Genomic DNA, 25073 nt, shown 5'->3' with positions numbered 1-25073 from the left:
CTATCATCGTATGCGGCTCAAATACAGTCTGTCCAGGAAGTGCTGGTTAAGAGCTGTCTTCATGATTTCTCATAAGGAATTGCTATGTTTCTAATGCACTGATGCCAATGAGGAGTAACGAAGAAATTGAGTTAAATCCTGAAAATCTGAAGAGGGAAGGGACAGTGACAAGAACTGTGCCCCATTGTTTGAAACCCAAAGTATAAAAATTTAGTAACTCAATTCAGAAAACATTATTCATACCTAAGCCCTTTTGTTGTTGTCGCTTGATTTTTGTTTTTAAAACGAAGGATCTAAAGACAAGTTGACGTCAAGTATCTCTTAATTTCCCAGATTAGGTGAGAATAACCTGATTAAACAAATATCTATTAAATACCTCAAGACAAGTTCAGCTCTAATAGAAGTCAGTTTAAAGGTGCTTAGAAAACCTTAGCAACTTCAAGCAAAGAAGCAGTCATTTAACTAAAAACATTTTTTTTTAACATATATATCATTCAGAAGTTGATATTTTATCTCCCTGGGAGAGTAAGGGAGCATTTGCCTAGAAAATATAAGGTTGGATATGGCTCTCTTTGAGTCATAAGGCCAGTGTTCAATTATTGGTGTGAGCAAAGATCTGGATGAAAATTACTGTTATTAATATTAAGAAGAATCAGTTGTTAGTTTACATATAATATATACATTTAACATATATTAATACTTAAAAGCTAACTTTATGAAAAGATGTAAAATCTTAATTGAACTTCTCTAAAGTCATGTCTCGGAGAAGACAATGGCACCCCACTCCAGTACTCTTGCCTGGAAAATCCCATGGACGGAGGAGCCTAGAAGGCTGCAGTCCGTGGGGTTGCTAAGAGTCAGACATGACTGAGCGTCTTCACTTTCACTTTTCACTTTCCTGCATTGGAGAAGGAAATGGCAACCCACTCCACTGTTCTTGCCTGGAGAATCCCAGGGACGGGGGAGCCTGGTGGGCTGCCATCTATGGGGTCGCACAGAGTCGGACACGACTGAAGTGACTTAGCAGCAGCAGCAGCAGCAGCAGCAGCAAAGTCATGTCTATTTTAGCACTGTCAGACTGTTTAGGATAAATTAGTATTATTCTGAACTTAATTAACTTAATAGTGATAACTTTTCTAAAGATTAAGTAAGCTAACTTACATTTTAGGATGGATTGTAAACAAAATGTGTTATCAAAAGTGATACTATCATGTCATATCACAGTTAATTGGGATATGAGACCAAATTTAGAGTATTATTCTTACCTTTGTATAAAGCTGCAGTGCAATTCTACCCTGAGGCCCTCTAAAGATAAAGCATGGCAAAGGAAGAGACAACCCACTCCAGTATTCTTGCCTGGGAAATCTCATGGACAGAGGAGCCTGGCGGGCGAGAGCCCATGGGGTCGCAAGAGCTGGACATGACTGAGCAACTAAACCACCACCACCGGAGATAAAGCCGAGGGGTAGAATGTCCAGGGATGGACCACAACGTGCCCACTTAAAAGATGACTGTACCATTGCTGTGTGACGACTCGACATGAGGAAAAAAATGTAAGTGGGTATGTTCTCCACCTGAGAAGGGCAAACTGATGGAAGACAGAGAATCATGCATCACAGAGTCGGATGGAAGTCTGGAGGTTACGTGGCTTAATTCGGCATTTTACATTTAAGGAAAGTGAGAAGTAGGCAGGCTGCATCGTGGTGAGGCACTAACTGGAAGTTGGGTCTTGCGACCTGGATTCTAGGATTCTGCTATTTCCGTACTCTTTCTCACACAGAGGATGACGCAGCGGTGATGACACCCTTCCAGTATCTAAAGTCAAAATATAAAATCCATGAAGGGTCTGAGTAACAGTTCCAAATCCACCTAAACTAGCTTAGACCTTAACCTGTGGGTTCAGTTAAAAAAAGGTTTGGAGTTTTCATCACCCATCAACTCATTCTACTTCCTGATACAAACTCTGAGGCCATAACAAGCAGAAAAACTGCCCAAACGCTCCACAGTCAAAGAAAGATTTGGCCACTGCTGTAACCCAGTCAGCATCGTGGTCTTTCATGACATCTGAACCGTGGGATCCCATGTTCTGAACCTCGCTCAGTGCTCAGGAGTCTGGGGAGAAAATACTTGGAGAAGTGCCAGCTTTATTAGAGTGAGGGTGTATCACCTCACATAGCCACCGACAGACCCCAGAGACCCAGGCACTGCCCTTGCCCAGTAATTACGGGATATCTCCAGGGTTGGAAGATACCTTAAAAGGTCACCGGGTTAATCCTCCCATCTGATTTGTCCATCCTCCTCAAAATCTCCCTCCAGATTCTGTTTAATACACGGCCGTGATGGAAACTCTGGTCAGCTCTGAATCTGTACTCTGAAAGCGTTTAGCTGCAGGGCAGGAGAAGTGAAGTTCCTTGGCTTAGGCCCCATGGATCCCTTTTTCTATGAGAAAAGGTTCTCAGAGTCCAGTGTAAAGTCCCTCAAAATCCCCACACCAAATACAAAGCACACAAAAAAAGGAGGCCTGGGACTAGCTCATGGCAGCTGGGTGTTGTCCTTGGGCTTCAGAAGGCCTAGTTCCTGATGCACAGAAGGCTTCCACCACCGCGTTCCGGGCCAGCCCTGTCCAGGAACATCTCATCCTTAAGCTCGGGGGTTTCCTCCCAGGAAACGGCTAGGCCTGCTGCTCCACCAGCTGCAGCTTGGCAGTCTTGACTCGGTGGGCTTCCTTCAGGTTCCGTGCACGGACCTCTGGGTTAGAGATGAACTCCACTTGTTGTAGAGGGAACCAGCCTTGCTCCCCATCGGACAGTCTCACGCCTTCCAGCCAGCCTATGGGCACAGGGTGAATGGGAAGAAGAATTACCTGGCAAAGACTCACAATAATTTCCCCCGGACCTCCTTCCTGGACGCACTTGTGAATTAAAAGCTATGGGAACTGGAGAGTCCCCAGCATGGGGAATTCAGCCTCCCCATGTACTCACCCTGGCTGCTCTAGGTCTGATACAGTCTGTAGCTGCCCACTTCTGAGCCTTCTCCACTCTTATGGGTGAGCTGTATTCCCCCAAACTATATGATGAAGTGCTAAGCTCAAGAGCCTCAGAATGTGGTCTTATTGGGAGTAGAGTTGTTGCAGGTATTGTTAGCGAGGTTAAGATGACGTCATACCTGAGCAGAGTGTGCCATTCACTCAGTATAATTGGTTGTTGTTGTTTAGTTGCTAGCTGTGTCCGACTCTTTTGTGACCTCATGGACTGTAGCCCACGAGGCTCCTCTGTCCGTGAGGATTCTCCAGGCAAGAATACTGGAGTGGGCTGCCATTTCCTTCTCCAGGGGATCTTCCCGACCCAGGGATCGAACCCAGGTCTCCTGCATTGGCAGGTGGATTCTTTACCACTGAGCCACCTGGGAAGCCCAATATAATTGGTGTCTTTATTAAGAGAGGGAAATTTGGACACCTAGACACACGCAGAAGGAAGAAACAGAGCTTGGAGTGATACTGCCAAAAGCCAAGCCAGCTGGGGCCACCAAATCTGGAAGAAGCGAGGAAAGACCTTTTCCTAGAGTCTTCAGAGGAAGCATGGCCAGCCCAGCACTTGACTCTGGGCTTCTGGCCTCCAGAACCACGAGAGGATACATTTCTACCTATTTAAGCCACCCAACTTGTGGCGCTTTGTTAGAGCAGCCCTGGGAAATGAGGCCCTCCGCCCCCACCATCCCACCTTCCATACCCAGCCTGCCCCTGTGGATCCCTCTCTTACCATCGCTGCTCTGCTGGGTCACCATCACCACGTCCGCCTTCTCGAGTGCCAACTCGTCATTCTCTCGGGGTTTGTAGGCTCGAAGGCACTGCACTTGTGGGGAGTCTTGGAAGAGAAGAGCGTGAGAGGGGTAAGGAAAGGCAGGAGCTAGAGCATGAAGGAGGACTTGCAGGAGTGGTAGCTTGAGAGGACTGGGAGGAGAGAGAGTTCAAACTGTTGAAAGTTACACACAGAGAGACAATTGGAAAAGTCTCCATCTTCTCCCAGGGAACAAGATGGTTGATTAGGAGACAGAAATATCATCACTGAAATGACTCAAAGATTCTCTCTAGTGAAGATGAGTTGAGAAACAGGTTGTGACTGCCTTTTAGTGACCACTGTTGCAAAGAATTGAGATTCTGCTAAGCACTGAAATCTTCCCTGTGTCTTTCATCCGCAGTGGATTCTGAACTCCTTTAAAACTGTCTACGACAAGCCACTTATCTTTTACCTAATTGTTCCAAGCTTGTGTTCTGCCTCTCCAACTCCATTGTAAACTCTGAGACTCATTTTTCATTCTTCTCCATGGTATATGTTGTGGGACTAAGTGAGACTTATCCAGTGGGCTTCCTGGTATAATCTAAGCACTGAATGCCCTTTCGTTTCAGTTTCCTTTTCTATAAATGACTCAGCTGATCAAGATGACTCAAGGACATTCTGGATTTTCTGTGGTTTTGTGATACAGGGGAAATTTCCAAAGTTTTTAAGTTCAAAATTAAGAAGCCACAGAGTATGCCTGATCCACAGTCTTCTATCTTACATGGGTTTATGGCTCTTTATATTTCACCACACAGCACTGGTTCTCTTAGAGAATAAACAGACCATGTACTGTTACAGAAATGGTCTGGACCTAACAGAAGCAGAAGATATTAAGAAGAGATGGCAAGAATACACAGAAGAACTGTACAAAAAAATCTTCACGACCAAGATAATCACGATGGTGTGATCACTCATCTAGAGCCACATCCTGGAATGTGAAGTCAAGTGGGCCTTAGAAAGCGTCACTATGAACTAAGCTAGTGGAGGTGATGGAATTCCAGTTGAGCTATTTCAAATCCTGAAAGATGATGCTGTGAAAGGGCTGCACTCAATATGCCAGCAAATTTGGAAAACTCAGCAGTGGCCACAGGACTGGAAAAGGTCAGTTTTCATTCCGATCCCAAAGAAAGGCAATGCCAAAGAATGTTCAAACTACCACACAATCACACTCATCTCACATGCTAGTAAAGTAATGCTCAAAATTCTCCAATACATGAACCGTGAACTTCCTGATGTTCAAGCTGGTTTTAGAAAAGGTGGAGGAACCAGAGATCAAATTGCCAACATCTGCTGGATCATGGAAAAAGCAAGAGAGTTCCAGAAAAACATCTATTTCTGCTTTCCTGACTATGCCAAAGCCTTTGACTGTGTGGATCACAATAAACTGTGGAAAATTCTGAAAGAGATGGGAATACCAGACCACCTGACCTGCCTCTTGAGAAATCTGTATACAGGTCAGGAAGCAACAGTTAGAACTGGACATGGAACAACAGACTGGTTCTAAATAGGAAAAGGAGTACGTCAAGGCTGTATATTGTCACCCTGCTAATTTAACTTCTATGCAGAGTACATCATAAGAAACGCTGGACTGGAAGAAACACAGCCTGGAATCAAGATTGCCGGGAGAAATATCAATAACCTCAGATATGCAGATGACACCACCCTTATGGCAGAAAGTGAAGAGGAACTAAAACGCCTCTTGATGAAAGTAAAAGTGGAGAGTGAAAAAGTTGCCTTAAAGCTCAACATTCAGAAAACGAAGATCATGGCATCTGGTCCCATCACTTCATGGGAAATAGATGGGGAAATAATAACAGTGAGAGACTTCATGTTTTTGGGCTCCAAAATCACTGCAGATGGTGACTGCAGCCATGAAATTAAAAGGCGCTTGCTCCTTGGAAGGAAAGTTCTGACCAACCTAGATATCATATTCAAAAGCAGAGACATTACTTTGCCGACTAAGGTCAATCTAGTCATGGGTTTTCCTGTGGTCATGTATGGGTATAAGAGTTGGACTGCACGCCAAAGAATTGATGCTTTTGAACTGTGGTGTTGGAGAAGGCTCTTGAGAGTCCCTTGGACTGCAAGGAGATGCAACCAGTCCATTCTGAAGGAGATCAGCCTTGGGATTTCTTTGGAAGGAATGATGCTAAAGCTGAAACTCCAGTACTTTGGCCACCTCATGAGAAGAGTTGACTCATTGGAAAAGACTCTGATGCTGGGAGGGATTGGGGGCAGGAGGAGAAGGGAACGACAGAGGATGAGATGGCTGGATGGCATCACTGACTTGATGGACGTGAGTCTAAGTGAACTCCGGGAGTTGGTGATGGACAGGGAGGCCTGGCGTGCTGCGATTCATGGGGTTGCAAAGAGTCGGACACAACTGAGCAACTGAACTGAACTGAACTGAGCTGTTACCTGTACTTAGCTTGTCCGTATTTCCCATTCACAAGATTACAGTGATGGAGCAAGAACTGTCTTGCTTTCTTTCTCTTCTGAGAGAGTGAAGTGCAGCAGATGGGTCGCACCCTGAACAGAGCCCCATTTATATGCTAGTTCTCCTACATCCTTTTCCAAAGTGCCCTGGATTTGTTTGTTCTTTTGAGTCACTAATAGCTCAGTGTTCCTTTGAGTTCAGTTCCTCTCTGGATGTGAATTAGAGAGTCCTTGCCGGAGGACGACACTTCCTAATGTGGGTGTCTGCGGTACCTGCGGGTGCCTGGAAGCCGAGGGTAGAGGCGGGGCCTCAGGTCAGCCTGTATAGGGGAGGGGTGCTCAGGACATATCTACTATACTGCTGTACCCCCCAAACCCCACTCCACATGGACTTTCTCCCCCTATTTCCCCAAGACCTTCAAGTCAGTGAAATTTAGGCAAACAAGTAGCAGGATAGACTTAAAGGGATGAATATTCAAAACAAGCGAACTACTGCCCAAGACGAGGAGTGTATGGGGGGTTGGGTGGGGCACTGCCACGGTCACGAGCAGTTTTAAGCAGATGCATCTTGTTACCACCCGGCCTCCTAAACTGCATCCAAAGCAGACTTCTGACCACCTCTCCCTCTCTCTTGGACTTTAACCCACCGTAACACTCCAGAAGGTCCAACTCCTCCCTCGGCATAGCCAAGGCTGAGATCCAGCGAAGCTTTTCACTTCTGAGAAAACAAAGCAAGGTCATGCTTCAGCAGCAGCTCTGGGGGTACAGGATAGGGGCAGGTGATGGGGAAGCGGAGGGACCATGGGAAAGACTTGTCTAGTTCAGCAATATCTAGGACAAAAATCAGTGGGGCTCCGCTTGGATGGAAATTTGACCGGATCATGAATTACATTTTCATGTGTCTTGTCCCCATTTCTCTTTCTCTTTCCAAGCTTACCCTCTTAAGGACATCTTGTGTCTTTCAAGTAGAGGCCTAAAGTCAACTATCAATCGTGCATATGTAGACTTTCCATTTGGGGAAGTCTACTGAGTGAAATGTTCAGCTCAGCTGAGATTCCCTCCATCACTCTGCATACTTTTTGACACTCTGCCCACCTTCCTTCAATCAAAGATCTCAGAGACAAAATTATTCTGTAATCATAACTGGGTCAGGTAGCTGCACCTACCTTTTTTTTTTTTGTCATGTAATACTGGGTTGGCCAAAAAGATTGTTTGGGTTTTTCCGTACGATGTTATAGAAAACTCCAAATGAACTTTTTGGCCAACCCAGTATGATCCGAGCTGAATTCTGTAATTATCTGAAGGTTTCTGTATTATCTGAGCCTCTGCCTCCAACCATGCTGGAGTAACTGAGAGCTGACACTATCACTGTTCCAGGAAGACGCTACCCAAAGCACTAGACAAAGAACGTGAGTCTGTATCCGATGACCTGACTTTGGTGATATTTTGCACCTGTACAGCCCCTCTGTCCTTTAAGTGAGGGCAGGCATTACTGATCCTACCCTGAAGGGTCTTCCAATGGGACAAAATCGTTAAGCGTCTACAACGTGAGGACGCTCAGACCATTAGGCGTCAGGTCAAACTTTTCAGAGAGGAGGTTTCTTATATCTTCTGTAACAGCTGTAATAGCTGCAACTGTTCATTATGGTAGGTACTGAGTACCAGACTTTTAGACATTATTTTGAATGCTCTTTATACTGTATGCATGTGTGAATATATTTTATTAATATTATTATTATTAAAGAGATGAGCCAATCATAGTTCTCAACACTATGGATTTCTGTTCAGTAGAGGACTGGGTGGGAAGATGGGAGCAAAGAAAGCTAAAGGCACCCAGTGCTTATCTAATTCATGGCTTATTCACGCATATGCCCTCCAGCCTTGAGCACTGAGGAATTGCTGGCTCATACACATTCAGTCATGGATGTCAGTAAACCAATTATGCACTTTGTCCTTCTTAGCATAACAGATGCTAAGCCTTGATGGTAACAGCGACTTTACACCTTCTCCCACCCCCAGGCTTCTCAAAGTCATCTATCCGCTCTAGGAGTCTGGGTTTAGGCTGGTCTGTGGATGCTCCCTGGACATGTTTTCTGCCCTGGTCCCTCTTCCTTGCCCGGCTGTCTTCCCTCCCTCCCCACAGCTCCCCTGAGCAGCCCCATCTCACTGGGTCTCTGTGCGGAGGAGGAACTCGGCCTGGGAGCCCTGGGCGTTGTGCCGCAGGAAGAGTCGGAAGAGGTTTTTGTGAGCTCCATGCAGCTTCATTTCACACTTTTCCCCACGGACGGCAGAGAAGGGAGCATGGTCGAATACCAGGAATCGGCTACCCCTGCAAAACACAAGGCTTTTCAGCCTGATGCTGGGGTGCTCGGACTTCATCCACCCGCTTATCTTTACAATTCAAAATCCCTGTCCTTAGCATGTTCAGCCTGTAAATACTCATCTTCTCATGGTAAGATGGTGTCAGTATGCCCCTGGAAGGGACCTGTCAATGGCTTGGCAAACCACGTAGCCAGGGCAATGGATGCTCACCACTATAACAAGTTGCAGAAACAGAACCAATATAAAGTTTCTAAGGACCAAGGAGTTAGGATCTGGAACTGGCTCAGTATCGCTAAGCTAGTAGGCTGAGCCCAGCCCAGAACGTGTGTTAGTTGCTCAGTTGTGTCTGACTCTTTGTGACCCTATGGACTGTAGCCCACCAGGCTCCCCTGTCCATGAGGATTCTCCAGGCAAGAATATTGGAGTGGGTTGCCTTTTCCTTCTCCAGGGAATCTTACCGACCCAGGGATCGAACCCAGGTCTCCTGCATTGCAGGCAGATTCTTTACCATACGAGCCGCCAGGGAAGCCCAGAGACAACATAGACTTATTCAAAAAAGTGACATAGGCTAATATGCTGCATTTTGTCCTGTCTATATAACATGGTCGAGGTCCTGCCGGGTGATCTCAGGATGTAATTCAGTGGGATTCCCCTCTTTGGCTTTGGATCTTTTTTCCTCTTCTCTAAGTCATGACGTGGACTCCATGGGGGAAGCCGTTGAGAAGGTTCCTCTATAGGACCAGGACCCTTCTCTGTCCCCTTTAGTCCTTCCCTCTCGCCTCATCCCACTTCCCCCTCATGTTCCGGCCTCCCATCCCAGTCACTGACTCTCGGGGCCGAGACAGCAACAGACAGTCGTTGAAGAGGTGCAGGTGCACTGGGCGAGTGGTCAGCTTCCTCCGCAGAGCCTGGGAGACACTGAACTCCAGGGCTGTCAGCTCCCCACTCTTCACCAGCCAGCGTGACTGTGAAATGAGCGGGAATATCTATATGGAGCCGGGAAGAGAAAGAAGGTGGCGTCACACACAGGACATGCGTGAGGCTTTCTCCCAGGCCAGCCCTCCTCATCTGGCCTCTTCCTCTGAAGTCCCACCACCGACAGTGATCCCTTCACATCTTCCTTCTTGCTCACACCCCATCCACTTAAACTCTGCTTCTCTCTGAAACATCTGACTACCGCTGTCTCCTGACTACTGCTGGGTGGCTCCCATGTCCCCAGCGCACGCAAATGGAAGATACCCTAAGGTTCAACCCAGGAGAGTGACTCCATGAGATCGCTCAGCTGTAGAAGCTAGAACTGAAGAAGAGATGGGAGAATCTGACTGGGACGGGTGGACAATGCCCCAGAGCTGAGACCAGTATATGATGTGTCTTGTAGAAGTTAAAGGTTCAGGGTGCTTCTGACGTCTGTTCTTTCTTTGATTATAACCTGAGACATGAGAGGAGCAGTCAGAAACAGATGTGGATGAGAATACAGAGATCTCAGTGGGGTCTGCCTGGAGTTTGAATAAAGTTAAGGGTGCTGGACACTGATGAACATGTGGACGAGGGATTTTCCCTCTCCTCTGGGGAGGTAAGGATAGTATCTGAATCGAAATTTGAACGTGGAATGTCGATTTTAAATCTGGATTTGGACACCAGATTTTAGCCCTATATCTGGATTCAATTTTATATTGCCTTGGTTAGACTAGATGGAGACTTGATAAAATATTGAATAATTCAACTACCGAAAGTATATCTTTATAAAGGTATACATTGATAAGTTCTCTCTCATCTGCCCAGGTCTCAAAGGTACTCTCTCCCTGTCAGGTAACCACTGTTCTTTATTTCTTAGGTATCTTTCCAGAGTTTCTTTATGAATACACAAGCAAATACATATAGATTTTTATCCTACTTTTTCACCAAAAGTAAGAGACTGCAATACGTATACAGCTGCATCTTCCCTTTTCCCCTTAACAATATATCACGGAGATTGAAGTTTGCTGTGTGACTCAGGGAACTCAAACCAGGGCTCCGTAAAAACCTAGAAGAGTGGGATGGGGAGGGAGAATGAAGAGGGAGGAAACATATGTATACCTATGGCATGATTCTTGCTGATGTTTGGCAGAAACCAGCACAATATTGTAAAGCAATTATCCTTCAATTAAAAATCAATAAATTATACATATAAAAAGGAAGAAGTAGGCATGTGGGTATTCCAGAAATAGAGCAGAAGAGAAGGTGTACAGCAAGGAGCTTAGAGGCTGGGGTACTGTGAGCGAGACTGGTTCTGTGTTAGAAGGTGACACATGGGGACCTGAGGGACGAACTTACTTTGCACTCAAACTCAATCTTCTGGCTCAGGTAGATCAGCTCCTCCGTCCGTCGCATCCTCTGGACGTTGTTATTGCAGTCTCGGATCAGCTGTGTATTCAGCAGGGCAAGGAGAGAGGAAGAGAACCATGTTAAGAGGCTTTGGCTTGAAGTCCCTTGCAAGAAATCTGGAAACTGGCTGTGATAGCTCTCATCATTCTGCTGGCCTGGAACCGAGCAAAGACAGCACAAGGATGATGGTCTACTTTGTAGAGACCTGCTAGAACATTCCTGGCTGCGTCAAAGGAAGATGTAATCTGGGGATCGTCCCTTGGTATGGAGGGTCCTTGCAGCTGGCAGGCACGAAATGCTTGGAGGTTTGGTGGGTGCAGTGAGGCAGCTGAGCGATCGCATTGGCCAGGACCTATGCCTCCTGATGTCACGGGCTGGAGCAGGGGCAGACTTCTCTGTGAAGGACAATCAGGGGGTCCGAGCAGGGATGGTGGCCGCCTACCTCCTCCAGGGCGTGGTGCGCTTTCGTGGCCTCTGCTTCCTCTGCGGAGCCAGGCTGTGTTCTCTTCAGAATGTTCTACAGAACAAGGCGTAGGCAGGAGGCAGGTGGAGAGAGGGATGGGCAAAGAGGAGGAAGAGGTCAATGGAGACGGTCAGGAACCAAGCTGTAGCAGCCAACCTTTCTGGGAAAGGAGGGTGGGGGCTGTGGGGAGACGGCTCACTGTCCAGCGGGCGTGGGAGCGTGGCACAAGGAGGGACCGGCGTTTTGGTTCAGGGGAGCGGGCTGAGGGGGGCATTTGCAGTACCTGGAGCAGGAGCTTGAGACGGGTGATGCGCTGGAAAGGCAGAATCAGGAAGGACTTGAGGGAAAGGCGCTGGCAGATGGGGGCGCTCTCCAGCTTCTCCAGGACCTCTCGGAAACTGCTGTTGCTGTTCCTGCAGGGTAGGGAGCCTCGGGTGAGGAGGGGCACAGGGCATATGGGGGACGCAGTGAAGGTGCGGGGTGTAGGGGCTCATTGGGACGTCTGCAGGTAGAGAAAGACCAGTGGGGACCCAATGCAGAGGAGCCCCAAGGGGGATGGCTGAGGGTATCCTGGAAGTCGGGCGGGGGTGGCAACCGCAGGGCAGGCACGAGAGCGTGTGCTCTCGGAGCGGGTGGTGGGGGGAAGCTGGGCTGGCTACTGGGGGCCACTGCAGGGCCCACGTGGGGACCAAATGGGAGATCAGGGCTCACAGCAGGCTTTGGAAGGTGCGTTCCTGGTAGGTCTGGTTGGTGACGTAAGGCAGGTAGACCCGGCGGAAGTTGGGGGCATGGTTCAGGACCACATCACACACTTGGAAGGTGAAGATGTTGTTTTCAAAGTTCTCTTCCAGGTCAGAAAGGAACCTGCACAGAGTTGAAACACGTCTCGTGAGACCTGTGGGTCTCAAGTGAGGAGTCGGCTGACCCCTCCTGTAGCTTGAGGTTGGAACTTCTTCTCTCCATTAGTCAATAACGTCTACTGACTGTTAGCTCTAGAGTCCTTGTCACGCACCAGGGTTCTCTCTGCCGCTACTCTGCCCCTGATCTAAGTCTCCGGTTCTCATAGTCCATGTCTTGTCCTTCTTTTTATCTTGTTCTGGTTTTCTGATCATCAGCTGTTTCCCACCTCATCTCCTGGAGAAGGGAATGGTTACCCACTCCAGCATTCTTGCCTGGGAAATCCCATGCATGGAGGAGCCTGGTGGGCTACAATCCATGGGATCGCACAGAGTTGGACATGACTGAATATGCAGGCGCCTCACCTCCAATGCTGTGCACGCCCCCAGGACATCCAAAACCTCCATCCAGGAAGCATTTCGTATTCATTTATCCATTAATGTTCCCATCCACCTGCACTCCTCCTCTCCTTGCTCTCCTTATCCCTACAGCCTCTGGGAATCATGCAGGGAGCAATGAGAGGGCTCTGAAAGTGGAAAAACCCAACGAGAGGTTTACAGGCTAAGAGCATGAGGCTGAGTGAGTGGTCTCTGGGAGAAGGGGACGCTCACATGGTGCTGACGTCACGCACATCCTGCAAACGAGAGAAGAGCCATTGGTGATCCTGGTTGGAAAGGGTGGCCCGGAGCTGCTCTGAATGTTGGAAATGATCCACAGCTATATGCAAACTGCGCAGGTAGGAAGCCTCTGACACAATCAGCTCAAATTTGGCCTAAGAGGTTAGGGAGGAGGAAGACTAATTAGAAACATTTATTGAATCCCTGGTGCATGTTAGCCACTGTGTAATATTTTAGGGATAGAGCGGGACACATCCTATTAGAGTTCATAGTCAATACCAGAATCCAACCCGATCTCAGGAGACAGAACATTTGAAGCTGAGTGAAAGACATGTGCAGACTCTCAGGTGGAAGAGAAAATGAGGCTTTAAGGAAACTCAGATACACTGAGTATCACTGAAAGCAAGGGTATCAAAGGAGAGGACGCTGGAGAGGCAAACAGCGAGGAGGTCTGAGGATTGTCTAAACGAGGTAAGACATGACAATGGGGAAATGAAAAGAGCCTTTATGTAGGGGGATAACTTGGTCTAATTTGTTTTATATAAAGATATATCTGAGCACACCATGGAGAAAAGATCAGAAGGGGCAAGAAAGACACACGAGGAAACCGTGATAGTAATTCCAGAGGAGAGAAGAAGGCCTAAAGAGCCATGAGGATGGTGAGAGATATACGCCAATTTCATAATGATACAGGAGGGAGATTTGAAAGCGCTTGGTTATCTGCTAGAAATAGAGGCTGAAAGAACAAGAAGAGTCACAGCTAATGCCTGTTTTTGAGTTTCCCTGGGGGCTCAGAGGGTAAAGAATCTCTCTTCAATGTAGGAGACCTGGGTTTGAGCCCTGGCTGAGGAAGATCCCCTGGAGAAGGAAAGGGCTACCCACTCCAGTATTCTTGTCTGGGAAGTCCCATGGACAGAGGAGCCTGGCGGGCTACAGTCCACGGCGTTGCCAAGAGTAGGACACGACTGAGAGACTAACACACTTCAACTGGGTGAGTGATAAAGTTCCTAAATGAACTAGATAGAGATCTCTGGAAGAGGAATAGATTTAGGCGATGAAGGTAATTTGGGGTTTGAGGAACCATGGAAGGAAGCAGGATATTTGAGGTTTAGATGGTGCAATTGTGGTTTAATGGAAACAGCCCAATTGTTGGGAAGTTCCAGCAGGAAGCACAATGACTCACAGCCCTGTTCTCTAGCTGGGCTGGTCAAGTTCATCACCCAAGCATGCAGCTTCAAGACAGATGCACGGACAGAAAAGAGAAAGGGCACGCACACACCTGGGAGATGACGTGGATAACTAATGACATGGCTGGAGGCCACTCACACACAGCACTTCACCTGCATCCTGGCTCAAATATCCACTCATTACATGACTTCGGGTGGCTCATTTAACCTCTCTGAACCCCAGGTTTCTTGTCTGTGCTGATACAGTGACCCCCCTTCTCACACAAAAAAATGTTGTGACAGTCAAAAGAAATGCAGTCGGTGAAAGCCCCTTTTCCCAGAAGTGCTAATTCAGGAAAGGAATATATGTGGATAAGCACAGAGGCTTTTCTTCTCAGAACCATGAGACCAGCGCTGGCCCAGGAATGCTGGCAAACTTCCTTAAATTCCGGTGTTGGTGAAAGAGCTATAGGGTTCATATCACCTGCCCACTCACTGGTCCATAAATATGCGCAGACTAGTGATTTTCTAAATATCTCCCACATGCTTTAAAAGTTGAGGTCAGCACAAGGTGCTCAGGTCTGAGCTTCAAAAAACCTAAAATTTTTTACCTATTTAGCTTGGTAAAAGCACTGCTATCATAAGTCCTTACAGCCAGAATTTTACTCCTTCCCACTTCTGAAAAGGAGGAAGAGTATGGTACTAACATGTATCAAACTATGCACCAGGCGGGCTTCCCTGGTGTCTCCCAGGTTAAGAACCCACCTGCCAATGCAGGAGATGCGGGTTTCAATCCCTGTGTTGGGACAGTCCTCTGGAAAAGGAACATTCCAGTACTCTTCCCTGGGAAACCCCATGGACAGAGGCGCCTGGCAGGCTACAGTCCATGGACTTGCAAAGAGTTGGATACAACTTGGTGACTAAACAATAACAATGTACCAGACACCATGCTCAAAGTTATATGAGAGTAGTTTCATTTAAAACACACAGCAACTCTGAAAAGTGGTCATTATCATCCTTGATTTTTAGATGAGGAAACAGATTTAGTCAAGTTATATAACTTAAGGTTACACTGCTAGTAAATGGTAAATATAGGATTCAAACTCAGCTCAGTTTGACTTGAAACTAAATAGTAAATATTTGGTATATAGTGTCAGGAAATGTTCCAACCTCATTCTTTTACATGGAGCAGTACAGTTTTCTTAGCACCACTTATGAAGACACCACTTATGTCTTTAACTCCATTACATAGACTTGCCTCCTTTGTCATAAATTAATAGACCATAAAATAAAGGAAAACAGTGACAGACTTTATTTTCTTGGGCTCCAAAATGACTGCAGATGATGACTGCAGCCATGAAATTCAAAGGTGCTTGCTCCTCGGGACAAAAGCTATGACAAAGGTAGACAGCAGCAGAGACGTCACTTTGCTGACAAAGGTCCATCTAGTCAAAGGTATGGTTTCTCCAACAGTCATGTATGGATGTGAGAGCTGGACCATAAAGAAGGTTGGGCACTGAGGAATAGATGCTTTTGAACTGTGGTGTTGGAGAACACTTGAGAGTCCCTTAGACAGCAAGAAGATCAAACCAGTCAATCCTAAAGGGAAACAGTCCTGAGTATTCATTGGAAGGACTGACACTGAAGCTGAAGATCCAATACTTTGGCTACCTGATGCGAAGAGCCAACTCATTGGAAAAGACCCTGATGCTGGGAAAGACTGAGGGCAGGAGGAGAAGGGGAAAACAGGATGAGATGGTTGGATGGCATCACCGACTCAATGGACATGAGTTTGAGCAAACTCAGGGAGATAGTGAAGGACAGGGAAGCCTGGTGTGCTGCAGTCCATGGGGTCATAAAGAGTCCAACACAACTGAGCAACTGAACAACAACAACAAATAGGCCATAAGTGGATGCACGCATTTCTGGGCTCTCTACTCTGCTACACTGATTAATGTATCTGATTTAGTGCCAGCATAATACTGATTACTGAAACTTTGCAGTATAGTCTGAAATCAAGGAGCATGACACCTCTAGCTTATTCTTTTTTCCTCAAAATTCCTTTGCAATTTGGGGTCTTCTGTGGTTCCACATAAATTTCAGGGTTATTTGTTTTAGTTCTGTGAAAAATGTCATGGGTCTCTTGATAGGGATTACATTATATACCAACTCAAAATGAATTAAAGACTTAAATGTAAGACCAGAAACCATAAAATGCCTTAAAAACATAGGCAGAACACTTTTGGACATAAATTGTAGCAACATGTTTTTGGATCTGTCACCTAAGGCAAAATAAATAAAAGCAAAGATAAACAAACGAGGCCTAATTAAACCTAAAAGCTTTTGCATAGCAAAGGAAACCACTGACAAACAAAAAGACAACCTATTGCAAAGTATGTGATTGATAATGGCTTAACACCCAAAGTATATAAACAGCTCATAAAAATCAATACAGAAAAGCAAACAACCCGATTAAAAAATAGACAGATGACCTGAACAGACATTTCTCCAAAGAAAATATACAGATAGCCAACAGGCACATGAAGAAATGCTTAACACTGCTAATCATCAGAGAAATGGCAACCAAAATTGTAAGAAATCACCTCACACCTGTCAAATGGCCATCATCTAAAGGTCTACAAATGATAATTATTGGCAAAAATTTGAAGAAAAGAGGATCCTAGCACAGTGTTGGTGAGACTGTAAATAGGGGCAGTCACTATGGAAAACATTATGGTAGTATCTCAAAAACAAAAAATAGAACTAACACATGATTCGAGAATTCCATTCCTGGGTACATATCAAAGAAAATGAAAACACTAATTCAAAAAGATTAATGTACCCCAATGTTCATACCAGCTCTATTTACAAGAGCCAAGATATCGAAGCAACCTAAGTTGCTGATAGTTGTCTATCAACAGATGAATGGATAAAGAAGCTGTAGTACACATACATACAAATACACGCACACACACACACACACACATACACACACATACACACGCACAATGGAATATGACTTGGCCATAAAAATAATGAAATCATGCCATTTCCAACTACATGGATGGACCTAGAGAGTATGATGCTTAGTGGAATAAGTTAGAAAGAGAAAAACAAATAGTCTATGTTCTATAGACTACTGTATGTGGACCCTAAAAATAAAAGAAACAAGTGTATATAATAAAAGAGAAACAGACTCACATATATGAGAACGACTAGGATCACCAGTGGGGATAAGGAAGAGGAGAAGAGCAAGATAAGGGTTTGAGATTAAGAGGTAAATACTATTATGTATAAAATAAATAAGCAACAGAATATATTATATAGCGCAAGGAAATATAGCCATTACTTTCTAATAACTTTAAATAAAAAATAACCTATAAAAATACTGAACCACTAATATACTGTAAATCATCTATACTTCAATTTTAAAAAGTGACATTTTTTGACTGATTACTATGCACTAGGAACTTTTTAAAAATTATTTTTCAATTGAAGTATAGTTGATTTACAATGTTTCAAGTGTACAGCAGAGTACAGAATTCAGTTACACACACATATATACACATGCAAAATACGTACATATATACATACATATTTCTGCTTTATTGACTATGCCAAAGCCTTTGACTGTGTGGATCACAATAAATTGTGGAAAATTCAGAAAGAGATGGGAATACCAGACCACCTGACCTGCCTCTTGAGAAATCTGTATGCAGGTCAGGAAGCAGCAGTTAGAACTGGACATGGAACAACAGACTGGTTCCAAATAGGAAAAGGAGTACGTCAAGGCTGTATATTGTCACCCTGCTTATTTAACTTCTATGCAGAGTACATCATGAGAAATGCTGGACTGGAAGAAGCACAAGCTGGAATCAAGATTGCCGGGAGAAATATCAATAACCTCACATATGCAGATGACACCACCCTTATGGCAGAAAGTGAAGAGGAGCTAAAGAGCCTCTTGATGAAAGTGAAAGAGGAGAGTGAAAATGTTGGCTTAAAGCTCAACATTGAGAAAACTAAGATCATGGCATCGGGTCCCATCACTTCATGGCAAATAGATGGGGAAACAGTGGAAACAGCAGCTGACTTTATTTTCCTGGTCTCCAAAATCACTGCAGATTGTGACTGCAGCCATGAAATTAAAAGACGCTTATTCCTTGGAAGGAAAGTTATGACCAACCTAGACAGCATATTATAAAGTAGAGACATTACTTTGCCAACAAAGGTCCATCTAGTCAAGGCTATGGTTTTTCCAGTAGTCATGTATGGATGTGAGAGTTGGACTATAAAGAAAGCTGAGCACTGAAATATTGATACTTTTGAACTGTGGTGTTGGAGAAGACTCTTGAGAGTCCCTTGGACTGCAAGGAGATCCAACCAGTCCATCCTAAAGGAGATCAGTCCTGGGTGTTCATTGGAAGGACTGGTGGTGAAGCTGAAACTCCAGTACTTTGGCCACCTCATGCAAAGAGCTGACTCATTTGAAAAGACCCTGATGCTGGGAGGGATTGGGGGCAGGAGGAGAAGGGGACGACAGAGGATGAGATGGTTGGATGGCATCACCGACTCAATGGACGTGAGTTTGAGTGAACTCCAGGAGTTGATGACGGACAGGGAGGCCTGGTGTGCCGCAGTCCATGGGGTTGCAAAGAGCTGGACACGACTGAGCGACTGAACTGAACTGACTGATACATACATATGCATACACACCTAAATATCCTTTTACAGATTCTTTTCCATTATAGGTTATTACAAAATATTGAATATAGTCCCCGATACACAGTTAGTCCTTGTTTATAATTTTATATATAGTAGTGTGCATCTACCAAACCGAAGCTCCTAATTCATACTCTTTCTTGGTAACTATAAATTTATTTTCTATGTCTGTGAGTCTGTTTGTATACACACCACATCTTCTTTAGCCCTTCATTTGTTAATGGACTTATAGGTTGCTTCCCTGTCTTGGCCGTTGTAAATTATACTGCTATAAATGCTGTAAATAGAATCTATCTTTTTCTGATTCTCCCAGGAATTCTTTGCAACCAAGTTTTTACAAATGAAACAGAAGCTTGGAAAGATCAAGTATTGGGCTAGCCAAAAAGTTTATTTGGACTTTTCTATAACATCTTATGGACAATCCTGAATGAACTTTTTGGCCAGCTCAATATTTCGGCCTAAGTTAAATAGCTGGCAAATATTAAAGTGGGTCCAGGTCATTTAAGCCAGAACCTAATGCTTAAACATTGTTCCATAATGCTTTTCCAATGTGCCATATCGTCTTTCCAGGAAGAAAGATTTAACCCATACTTTAGATTGATTTTTAAGATAAGTGCTCCATGTAAAATATATTAATGATAGTAACTTAACATGAGACCAACAGCCTTTACTGTAGTCTTGCTGTTGGAAGGAAGGACCAAGCAGAGCCTGATGGTCATTCAAAAGCCTCTTTGAGACCCATGAACCACAGAACAGCTGCAAGGGCCACTCACCAAGGGAATACCAAAAAGCCCCTGCATGCGTCTTGGTTGAAGAGGAAAACTTCGGTGTAGGCTGACCCTTTGGTTGAAGAGGGAAATTTAAGTCTAGCCTGAAGCTAGACTAATGAGATTGAGTGTATACTCCTCCCATCAAATTCAGGGGCACGGTCACTTTGTATGAGCTCAGACCAATAGCATGGAGCAGTAAATGGTTGATGGAGCGAGAAGGAGGTAGATAGGAGGGAGAGTGGTGATGTTCACAGAGCAACTTGAGCCCAGAAAGCTGGGGGTGACCCAGTGTCGTGGTGGTGAGTGTGGTAGGGACAGCCCGCTCGTGGTGGTGGTGGGGGTGCTGAGTAGGAGACACGGGCGTGAACAGAGGAGACCCTGCTTTCCCTTCCGCAGCCCCTGCCCCACCCCGCCTGGTGGTACCTCCTGGAGCTTCTGGTCTTCATGGGTCATGGAGAGCAGCACGGTGCTGTTGCGCACCACGGGGATCTCCTGCCACAGCGAGCCGCTGGAGGCCATGGAGAGGCGATGCAGGTAGGACTCCGAGGAGACCAGGGCCTTTCGGGGCTGCTGGAGCGAGATGGGCCCCGGTGCCTCCGTCAGGCTGTCCAACCGCTGCTGGCTCTGAATCTCCTTGTTCAGAAACACATCACTGTACTCCTGGTAAAGCAGCGGGGCTACAGGGGTGAAGAGGTGCAGGAGAGGGAGGGAGTTAGGGAGATGGGGAGTTGAGGCTCCGAGATAGGTCATCAAGCCCCGTGGTCTCCTGGCATTTCTTCCTACAGATGGCCAAGTCCCACCGCTGATGACCATGAACCCCTCTCCGGCTCAAGCAGAACACTCACGGGGGTCCACAGGCCTGTTTTAAGGTACTCACAGGAGTTGATGAGCTTGGAGCACCGTCTTGAAAAGTTTCCCATCACCTCCTTTGGCTTTTTCTCCCTGTGGGATAAAGAAGGGCTCCATGGTGTTTGCTGACCATCAGACACGGAGAAGCCCCAAGTGACTATAAATAAGATAATCTCTGACCACTGGGACACGTGCCAGAATATCACAGCCAGAGCCTCTGGAGAGGCAAGCTGTAGCCTGACGCACTTTTGCACAGTTCGACACTCTTATGGATGTCAGGTTGAAATTTTACAGCAGGGTTTAGTTCACGGCCCAAGGGTCTAGATGGATGGGAGATTGGGATTCAGCTGCAAGAACCGGGTAGACGAAAGATCTCCCTATCCTGGAATCCTGGTGTCAGTCCCTTCCCCTCCCTACGCCTGGAAAAGACACGGTCTCAGCACCTTTGTCAGCTAATAAAAATCTCAGTATCCTAGGAAAGAGAGAAAACTGTGCCCACTGGGAGAAAGGGTGACTCACCGGAAAACAATGGCGTCCAACAGGCCAGGGGATCCTTCCATGGCGGGACCTCTTGTGTCTGAAAATAGAAAACGGGTAAAGTGAGATTGCGAGGGGCTGTTCAGACAGAGTCAAGGAACCTAAGACCTAGAGTGGGAGTTGTAGCCATGGGGGGTGGGTTCAAGGTTCAACTGGGCATCTGTGAGAAAGGGAAGAGCCCAAGTCAAAAGCATTTGAGATCTATCCCCACCCATTGCGGCAGAGTGTGAACCGGACAAGCAGAAGATGCCTTCTCTGCTAGCGGAAGGGCATCGAGCAAGTGTTGGTAATGAAGGTATGCAGCGGCGGTGGGGGGTTGTGGGGGGGAAGGTTCCAGAACAACGCTGGAAAACAGAGATGCACTATAAAAGTACACACCGCAATAGAGCGAGAGAGAAGGAAGGGGAGAAGAAAGAGCCTCGCCATGAGCTCAGAGACGTTCTAGAGGACTTTCCTCTGCTTGGGGCTGGGTACGTGGGTGAGGGAAGCCAGCAGGGGGACCAGCAGGAGCCTGGAGGACGGAAGATGGATGAGGAGGGGAGAGCGGGACAGAGTCTGCTCTGAGGCGAGGTCACCGTGGTCCAGGCTCTGCACTCACCTACAGGGCTCTCGGGGAGGATGGAGGGTCTTCGCAGGCCCTGCCGGTGCCAGTCCTTGTGCTTACTCGACCCCTCACCGGGGACCACCACCGCCTCACTGCCATCCTCCGCTGGCCTTCTCGGCTCCCGTCGATGGGGCCAGCTCGATGCCTTCTCCAGGAGGCTGTGGCCCGATTTCTCTGGCTGCCTCGCTGGGCCTACCTCTGACTTCCTCAGGCCATTGCTTCCTTCCTGGGGGGCTGTTCTTCTCCAAGACCCTCTGGCAGGGGCTTCAGACTCTTCTGAGAGCCCGGGTTCAGAGGTGGGTCGCTGGACCTCTGGAGTCCATGGGGTGGTTGGGGAAGATGGGTGTAGAAGGGCCGTCATGTTACTGAAAGCGAGGCCCGGGGGGGCATCACTCTTACACCTGCCGACGGAAGCCAAAGGGTGGGTTGACCGGCATGTGGCTGGAGGCCAGGAGACCCGTCCTGCAGAAGGCGGGGTGGAGACGGTCCACTCTTGACAATCAGGCCTTGGCCTGCCTTGATCCCCTGAGTTCACGAGTCCTCCCTGTGAGCTCCTGCCCCTCCCCTTGGACTTTGGGGGCAGAGGGGGCGGTTCAGTAGGAGGATCCAGGATAGGGACAGGAGGGAGAGGCTTGTAGATCCTTGAGATGCTCGACAAGACAAGGGGGTGGTGGGCCTGAGGGGCGTGGGGGGTGGGGGGTAATGGCTTGTTGTATCTCTGCCTGGGAGAGACAGAGTGCTGAGTGTGGAGTGGCACGTCCGGCGTGGAGGGCAGCGGTCGGTGCTCCCTTGCCACCACAGGGTTGAGAATGTGGGCTGGGGGGGCCCTGGGAGGGCCGTGGGGCCCCGGACCCAGGGTGAGTGGTGGAGGATGGCTGTACCGCTTTAGCATGGGGACCACCGTAGGGGGATGGCCGTCTCGCTCCACCGTGGAGGGCTGGACGTGCCTCCTCTCCGGGGGAGGCAGGGGTGGAGGTTCATGGATCGTCAGGTCTATGGGGGTGCCAGGGGCTGGGGAGGAGCTGCAGGCAGGAGACCCGGGGGCAAAGGCCCAGTGCTTCGTGGGGCCCCACGGCTGACTGTCGGGGGGGCTGCCGGCCGTGGCTGGATTTGAAGCCGGTTCTCCAAAATCCTGCCCCGGAGCGGGTGGTGAACTTGAGGCTTCGGGAATGATGGCACAGTCCCTTACAGTTCTCCTGCCCCTTCTTGGGAGCACAGAGCCATAGATGACAGGTTTGGGAGGTCTCTGGGGTAACTCTGAGTGGGAGGAGGACAGGGATATTCCCACCAGGTGCGGGGCTGGCTCTGTCCCGTGAGACCCGGGGAAGGAGTTGCTCCTCATGGGCTGGACCACTCCGGTGGGGCTGCCCAGGGACCCTGGGGGGCTAGCCCAGCCCGCCAAGGGGAAGCCGTAGCGGGCTGCTGGGGGGGTCTTAGGAGCCCCACAGGGAGATGGACTGTCGGTCAGGCGAGAGGCTCTGGAGGTTTCTGGAGAACTGGCAAGGACAGGAGGCTCCCTCCTGGGAGTGGCAGCCAGGGAACGGGCCGGCGGTGTGGCAGCCGTGCCAGGGGGCCCTTCAGGAGGACTGGGTGTAGCTGCCTCTGGGCTCCTTGGAGGGGTCGCGGAGAGACTGTAGACAGAGACTACCTCCCTCCCCCCACCACATGTGGTCTCCTGCCCCAACTCAGAGCCCTCTTGTTGGTGGCGATGAGCAGTTTCTGGGTCTGGGGACTCCTCGGCAGGACAGGAACCAGGTAAAGAAAAGGGCTGGTGGAAGCATCCTGTGGGTTCTGGGGCAGGACTTGGAGCTACGGGGGATGGAACCTTGGCTCCAGGCTCTGTTTGAGTCCCCAGGATCCTGGTCGGGGGAGAAGAGGCCTCTAGAGACAGGCCACAGGGAGGAGAGACCTCAGGGGCTACCAGAGCCAGCGCAGTGGGACCCTCAGGCTCTCCTTGTCCTATGCAGCTCTCTTCTCCTCCTCCCCCCGGTGTGTCCCCCTCCCCGCGCCCTGGTTCCTCCTCCGGTGACCCCACTTCCTCCTCCTGCCCCTCTGCAGCCTTGGCTTCCCGCTGTGCACCCGGATCTTCCGGCTTTCCACTTCCCTCCTCTGACTTACTTGCTGAGCTTCGATTCTCCCCATTCTGAGCACCCACCTCATTCTCCTCTGGCCCTGTTAACTCCCTCCCCTTCTGCTCCCCTTTGCCTGGATCCCCGTGGCTCCAAGCCCTCCAGTCCCACTCCCCATAACTCAGATTCCCCAACTCCTCCCCACGGCACCACCCCTCTCTTTCTCCTTGACCTGCGAGTACCATGTCATTTTGAATCTGCTGCTGTTTCTCTCTCTCTTCTTCCTCTGCACCTTTAACCTGCTCTCCTATCTGCTCTGGAGCCCCGGAAAGCCCAGCAGAGCCAGCAGCCTCTCCCTGAGGTCCCCCTTCCTCCAGCCCCTCAGTTCCCTGGAGACACACGAGGCCTGGACTTTCCTGCCTGGCAGGTCCACACTCCGAGTCCTCCAGGGGCCGGCTGGTCTCAGCCGGGTGATTGTCATCACAAGAAGGCCCGCGTCTGGTCTGGGCATAGGTGTCGGAGGATGTTTCCTCCTTCCCTTCTGCTTGTCCCGTTTCCAATATCAAAGACGTGAGTTCTGGTTTAAAGTCTACCTCCACACTGCTGCCCAGGTCCCTGGATAACGAGGCCGTGTCCAGACAGTCACCTTGGTCAGGGCAGGCCAGGAGCTCCAGGGAAGCTGGCGTCCTTGCCTGTCTGTCTGCCAGGCTCCAGGGCCCGGCCTCCTGGCATGAGGGGGTATCGTTACAGGCCTTAGCCGTCAGGGTTTCCTGGTCAGTCTCCACCTCTGGAGAGGCTTCGTTGTGGAGAGAGGTCATGCTCTCAGCTGCATGGTCATTCGCATCCCTCACGTGTCTCTGCTGGGTCTTCAAGAGCGTGCAGCCTTCAGCCCACTGACACCCTGGGTCCTTGCCCTCTTCGGCTGCAGGCTCCAAGGCAGGGGTCTGGCTGCTCCTCATGGGAGCTGCCCGGATAACAGGGAATTCCGCTCCGGCAGGGATGGGAGTTGAGGCTCCGTGCTGGGGCTCCTCCGCCTCCATCAGCGCTGAATCCTAAAGAGGAATAAGAGACCAAGTTTCCACCCCCTCTTCCGCTTTATTTGTTATTCATCCAGAGGGACAGACCATAAAGAACAAGCATGGGGCATTCCTTTGGTTCCATTTGCAGTCTTTCTTTGAGACAAAAAGTCCTTCACAAAGTAAGCCATGGCTTCTATAAAATTTATCATTGATTTGTTCATTTTATAAATATTTGCCAAGTCACCCTTTCAAGGGTGGGGCATTCAGTAGCAAAGGAGGCAAACAAAGACCATGTCCTCATGGAGCCTGCAGGCTTGTGACGGAGACAGGTGAAAACAATTACGTTAGGGCACCAGACCGCTGTCAGAGAGCTCCCAGCATTCCCCAGTGGTCATTAAGCTC

The 25073-nt window shown here is 48.2% G+C and overlaps 1 protein-coding gene across 2 annotated transcripts in view; it reads right to left on the bottom strand.

Annotated features, from left to right (window-relative positions):
• Positions 1-2124: 2124 nt before the first annotated feature.
• The window catches only part of ARHGEF5 (Rho guanine nucleotide exchange factor 5), a 30006-nt gene continuing 7057 nt past the window's right edge, over positions 2125-25073 (bottom strand). The window contains exons 2-16 of one of the 2 annotated variants that reach the window (XM_042248968.1): positions 24299-24704; positions 21578-22045; positions 20962-21019; positions 20471-20535; positions 20017-20270; positions 12930-13090; positions 12133-12285; positions 11705-11834; positions 11401-11475; positions 10908-10997; positions 9423-9580; positions 8440-8601; positions 6920-6990; positions 3759-3863; positions 2125-2829 (exon numbers count right to left, since the gene is read on the bottom strand). In XM_042248968.1, coding sequence (XP_042104902.1) covers positions 2672-2829; positions 3759-3863; positions 6920-6990; positions 8440-8601; positions 9423-9580; positions 10908-10997; positions 11401-11475; positions 11705-11834; positions 12133-12285; positions 12930-13090; positions 20017-20270; positions 20471-20535; positions 20962-21019; positions 21578-22045; positions 24299-24692 — 2502 coding nt within the window. In that variant the 5' untranslated portion in view covers positions 24693-24704 and the 3' untranslated portion in view covers positions 2125-2671. Of the gene's footprint in view, positions 2830-3758; positions 3864-6919; positions 6991-8439; positions 8602-9422; positions 9581-10907; positions 10998-11400; positions 11476-11704; positions 11835-12132; positions 12286-12929; positions 13091-20016; positions 20271-20470; positions 20536-20961; positions 21020-21577; positions 24705-25073 lie in introns of both variants that reach the window. The other variant, XM_027968904.2, reaches the window with a different exon arrangement.

This window comes from Ovis aries, chromosome 4 (assembly GCF_016772045.2).
Source record: "Ovis aries strain OAR_USU_Benz2616 breed Rambouillet chromosome 4, ARS-UI_Ramb_v3.0, whole genome shotgun sequence".
Classification (NCBI taxonomy): Eukaryota; Metazoa; Chordata; class Mammalia; order Artiodactyla; family Bovidae; genus Ovis; species Ovis aries.
This window is presented reverse-complemented; position numbering and strand designations above follow the sequence as displayed.